Source organism: Rhagoletis zephyria, unplaced genomic scaffold (assembly GCF_001687245.7).
Source record: "Rhagoletis zephyria isolate East Lansing unplaced genomic scaffold, Rhagoletis_zephyria_1.1 Rzeph_scaffold_00458, whole genome shotgun sequence".
Lineage (NCBI taxonomy): Eukaryota > Metazoa > Arthropoda > Insecta > Diptera > Tephritidae > Rhagoletis > Rhagoletis zephyria.
Window position 1 is genome coordinate 112,366 of NW_016157542.1, and position 6,000 is coordinate 118,365.

At 34.7% G+C, this 6,000-nt stretch overlaps 1 protein-coding gene across 4 annotated transcripts in view; it reads left to right on the plus strand.

Moving 5' to 3' along the window:
- Nucleotides 1-6,000, plus strand: part of GlcAT-S (Glucuronyltransferase S) — a 124,567-nt gene that overhangs the window by 30,902 nt on the left and 87,665 nt on the right. For all 4 annotated transcript variants that reach the window (XR_001846991.1, XR_001846992.1, XR_001846993.1 and 1 more), the window contains exon 2: nucleotides 3,149-3,421. Coding sequence is in view for 1 of the 4 variants with exons in the window: in XM_017611799.1 (XP_017467288.1) it covers nucleotides 3,149-3,421 (273 nt within the window). In the remaining 3 variants the exon portion in view is untranslated. The remainder of the gene's footprint in view (nucleotides 1-3,148; nucleotides 3,422-6,000) is intronic.

Below are 6,000 nucleotides of genomic sequence, written 5' to 3' on the forward strand. Positions count from 1 at the left end.
TTTGATTTCCACCTGACTGAATGTGATTTCCCAATTTCTGAGCCGGATGTTCATCACGTACCGCTAGTCCTACAAATAAACTTTTATAATTTTCATACCTGTTCTACATCTAGTTGTGGCCCAGATTTTAATTACAATTTATGTGACCCGGAACTTCTAAACAGCGCATTAAATGCTATTAATTGGGAGGAACTACTTAGTCAGGTCGAAGTCGCTGATTGCTATCGTATCTTCCTAACTAATGTAAAGAAAATCTTCACTGAGCTCATTCCGACTCGTCCAAAAAAAGTCTATAAATTGCCGTGGTATACTAAGCGTTTGAAGAAATCAAAAAATCTTAGAAATAAGTTCTATAAAGTTTATATAACCACTAGTAATAATGAGGCCTACCAAAAGTATTTGCTCCATTTGAACGAGTTTAACTGTCTCAATAAACTTCTATATAATAAATCTATCATGCAATGTGAGAGTAACATAAAGAGCAACCCAAAATCGTTTTGGAGCTTCATAAAATCAAAAAAATCTGTATTAGATATTCCTGCGACAATGTTTCTCAATGACGAAAGATCAAACTCGGGTTCTGAAACTTCTAATCTATTCGCCGATTTTTTTGTCTCTAATTTTGATAACGATGTATACGTGTTGGATGATACAATGTACGGTGAAATTGATTCATGCATAGATTTCGGCGCATTAAGACTAACAGTGGATGACGTTGTTTCCAGTATTAGAGCACTCAAAATATCTACAAAGCTGGATAATGATGGTTTATCTAGTTTCCTAATTAAAATGTTTGAATGTTCCTTATCTGCACCTATTACTTTAATCTATGTATATACAGGGTGTCCCAGAAGTAACCTGCCAAACTTGAGGAGAAGGTAGATGGGAGGGTGAGCTCCCTGATAAGCAAAAATTTTTCAGGTAAAAGTGTCACTGTTTTTGAAATATTAAAATTTTTTTGAATCAAAAAAAAAATCGTGCCTTTTCGTGTATTTTCTTTAACTGCACCTACAAATAAGGCTATTCTTAGTAAATTTTTTAATTTTAATTTAATTTTTTAAAGTTAAAAATCCCAATATAGTCCTAATTTTATAATGGTTCCTTAATATATTTTAACTACATTGCATTTGAGTATGGAGAAGCAACTATCTGAAAGTATTTTACATAAAAAATTTACTAAGTATAGCCTTGTTTGTAGATGCAGTTAAAGAAAATACATGAAAACGCACGATTTTTTTCAAATAAAAAAAAAATTAAATATTTCAAAACCGGTGACCCTTTTACCTGAAAAATGTTTGCTTATCAGGGAGCTCACACCATATAGGATTAATTTTTTCCGTTAAGTTGGCCAGGGACCGATCTATTCGAAAAAGTCTTATTTATGGTCCGATTTGCTTGAAATGGCACGTGGGCAGCTTATTGCCAAAGTTAACATATAGGATATTTTTTCTGATAGGTGTACCAGATACCAATCTATTGGAAACAAATTTTATTATGGTGCGACTTGCTTGAAATTTGGCATGTAGGTAGCTTATTGCCAGGATAAACATATAGGATACTTTATCTAATAGACCGATCTATTCCAAAAAATCTTATTTATGACTCGATTTGCTTTAAATTCGATACCCGTATTATAGATATGCGTAGAATAGAATTGAGTCATTATTTTACAGTTCGAAAGGTGTTTGAAGGCGCCGCAAACATGCGGGTATTGGCTATTTAGCAATACTTATTACACAGGCCAACAAATATATAAAAAAATTTGATGCAGCAAATGTTAACTCTATTTTTGAGGTAAAATTTCCATCAGCCCCAGATTTTAAGAAAAACAAGGTCAAAGTGTAAAACAATCATTCAATTTTGTATATTCTCTTTAAAATACGTGTACCGAATTTCAATGAAATCGCACCATAAATAGGATGTATTGCGAATAGATCGGTCCCTGACCTACTTACCGGGAAAAACACCCTAAATGCTAATCTAGGAAAAATGCTACCTACGCGCCAAATTTCAAGCAAATCGAAAAATAAATAAGTTTTTTCGAAAAGGTCGGTCTCTGGTCCACTTCCCGGAAAAAAGATCATATATGCTAACGTAGGCAAAAATCTACCTACGTACCAAATTTTAAGCGCATCGGATCACAAATGCGATTTTTTCGAATAGATCATTCCGTGGTCCACTTCCCGGAAAAAAATGATCATATATTCTAGTCTAGGTAGAAAGCTACCTACGTACCAAATTTTAAACAAATCGGACCATAAATGTGATCTTTTCGAATAGATCGGTCCCTGGTCCATTTCCCGTAAGAAAGGATCCTATATGCTAATCTAGGCAAAAGGCTTCCTACGTACAAAGTTTTAACCAAATCGAACCATAAATACGTTTTTTTCGAACAGATCGTTCCGTGGCCCACTTCCCGGAAAAAGAGGATATCTATATCCTAACCTAGGCAAAAAGCTACCTACGTGCTAAATATTAAGCAAATCAGACCATAAATATGATTTTTTCGAATAGATTGGTCCCTGGTCCACTTCCCGAAAAGAGGATCCTATATGCTTATCTAGGCAAAAAGCTACATAAATACGTACCAAATTTTAAGCAAATCGGACCATAAATGCGTTTTTTTCCAATACATCGGTCCCTGGTCCACTTCCTAAAAAAAAGGATCCTATATGCTAATCTAGGCAAAAAGATACCTACGTACCACATTTTAAGCAAATCGGACCATAATAAGATTTTTTCGAATAGATCTGTCCCTGGTCCACATACCGGGAAAACGTAATTTTTTTTTGGCCTATGACATGGTGGTTGCTGAAAGCTAATTTCATGAAAAAGGGATTTCTTTTTATATAAATATTATAGATAGATAGCATGAAAAGGCCTAAGGTGCTGATTTCGCCTAAAAAAAATCTGGCAACCCATTATGGGCAACAAAACTGAATATCCGAAATTTTACTAAAAATATTATTAACTTATTCACTGCAGTTCATTGGGATAGCGCACCCCTCTGGTGAAATTTTTTATTTTTTTTTAAATCGGATTTACAAAAGGAAAACTGTACATACTGAGAATCCAGGGGTGCGCTATTCAAATGACTAGGACTGCATACTTTTTCAACAGAATTAAACAGGAATGTTGTTTTTTTCAGATGACTCAGCACGTACTCGGGTCAATGAATCACAACTAGTATGCAACGAAGTATTTACAGATAATCGATTTTTTATTCAAAATCGACCTGTCCACGATTATGAAACAATGACTTTAATATACTTTGTAACACCCACATATCCACGCAGGGAACAGGTACCTGAACTCATTCGGCTAGCTTACACGCTCTTACATGTGCCGCGACTTCATTGGATAGTTGCAAATGATTACCATGTTTGCAACGTATATATTGATGACTTACTCATAAAATTAGGTAAGATAAATATAAACTAAAATGTCGTTTTATTAAACTGATCAGTTGCTTCAACTTATTAAAAACTAGTGGTTACAACTTTCGCCCGGTATTGCGCATAGTTTACGCTCTTATACTAATCGCTTTTCAACCTGCTAAACACCATTTGAAAGGTTACATTTCGCACTCAGAAACATTCATTAAATAAGCTATAACGGGCGCTTAACTAATGATCGTTAAAAAATCAAACCATGGTGCGAGAGCAGCCTTGATAATTTTTTTGTAATGACACACCTCAAGGTCTATTATCAGTCCTCTGTTGTTATTATATGTTATATATGTTGTATTTATATGTTACCGGCCAAACCAAATATTACGGTCAAACGAGTTTTTCTTAGGCCAAACTAGTTCTACCAACATGCGATAGGATATACCGGTATATCCTAGGATAAACTGGTCTGTCCGAAGTTGGTTTGGACAAACCGTTTAAGTCTAGACTGAACTAGTAGATCTTCTAATATACTCTCCAGTTCAAATTAGTTTGGCCTCGGGAAAGGCCAATAATTGATAAAGGGGCGTAGCGAAAATCCATTGCCTTGCTTATCATACATTTGACAAGTAGTATATCGTATTTATTTTCTGCACTTTTGATGGATAGGCAATCATCATTGCACTTTAACGTACATATGTATGTAAATATAGTAGTGATTTTTTACACATCCAGTAAAAACTAGTAACAATTTTATTGGAATTTTTCTAGCTGGCGGTTTCATCAGGCCCATGCTTTTTAAGGGACCCAATATGTCAGAACCATAACATGTTTTTAATTTTTTTACAATTTAATTGCTCCTTCGTGGTAGGCTTTCATTATAAATTTATTCCGATTCGTGCTGATTGTTTCTGACTCTATAAATTAAAGAAAATTATCACATTCTTTTAAATTAATACAATTTATGTATAGGGCCCGAGTTTTCTCTCGAAGGCCCTGGGTTTCTTACAAGACTTGTAAGAAAAGAGCGAAGTAGAAGAGATCGAGAGACTGCAAATGACAGCTAAACTTGCAAGTTTTACTGGATTGTTACTGGATAAATTTTTACAAGTAACTATTTAGTATTTGCCAGTAAGAAATACATATCTTCCCTACATCTTATAAAATAAAGCCTAATAATGTGTATGTTCCCTCACACCTCAGCTTAAACTGAACCGATTTTGTTCCGGTTTTTCGCAAAATATTTGTTGAACCCTCCTCACCAACGTGCGCTACTTAAATATAGTTTGCTTTATAGGGGCGTCACAATAAGCAAAAACCTCTTAGAAATAGACTAATTTTATCTTCTTACGCCAATATATCGAGCCCTAACCGCCAAAAGGGCGTAAGCAACAACCTGTTCGGTTTTCTGTTTTTGGCGGATTACCTACCATCATACGCACCAGCTGTCAAAATTTCAAAGTCCTACGAAGTACCGTTACAAAGTTATAGCGAAAGCAATTTTGGCTTAAGTGCTTAATTGTACTCTATTTCAATTTTTTGTGCCCGCAGTGTCGCTTAAGCCTTTTTCTCCGTGAACAATTTTTCATTGCAGAGGGGAATTGTTACATTTTTGTGTGAAAATTTTGAAGTGCCTCTATTTCACAAGCCATTATTTCACTTGCTCTGTTTGTTTTCTTGTTTTTATATATATACAAGGAGAACGCATCGAAAGCCTAACTCCTGTAGAGTGGAACTTCAATCCGAACTAAAACTCCTTGTTTTGCTCTCTAGGTATGTATGTATGTATGTTTGTTAGGGGCAAATATTGCAATAAATTTTTGATCAACTTCTCAATGACCTATAGACTTGAAACTTCACCGTTGGCTCAGAACCCGATGACAATGCAATACGAAGTATGAGTTAATCCGATAGGTGGCGCAGGTGTCGAGATATTTGAAAATCTCGTATTGATAGTCCGATTTGGTTCATATCTATTTGTTTATTTGTTTAATTTAGCCAATGAATACATTAAAAAGAAAAGTAAAGTATTTGTCAATGTTATTATGGCTTGTTAACATTTTATTTTTTAATATTTTTATTGAGCTTTGTACCACGATTGTTTATTAGGAAAAATTGAAAAAGCAACAAAGTCTAAGCGGTAGAAGTTATAGCACTATTTCGGAGATCACCACATCTCCTCATCAGACTTCTTTTTTCTAGACTTCAGCAGGGATCGAACCTGCGAATTCGATGTTCAAAGTCAGAAGCGTTAACCACTGAGCTATGTACATCCCGTAAACTCTTGTTGCTAATTCATTTTCCTTATTCAACCAACTACTATCAAGTGCAGCTGATTTGCCGCTATTTAAACTCGACAGCGTGGTTGTTGTTGTCAATTCTATACATCCATTTGCTTATTTGCTTTTTTGTATAGTTTCAGGCAGGCTCTTCCTAAACTATGTATTTGTCAATGTTATTGTGGCGGTTAACATTTTATTTTTTAATATTTTTATTAAGCTTTCTATCACGATTGTTTATTAGGAAAAATTGAAAAAGCAACAAAGTCTAAGCGGTAGAAGTTATAGCACTATTTCGGAGATCACCACATCTCCTCATCAGACTTCTTTTT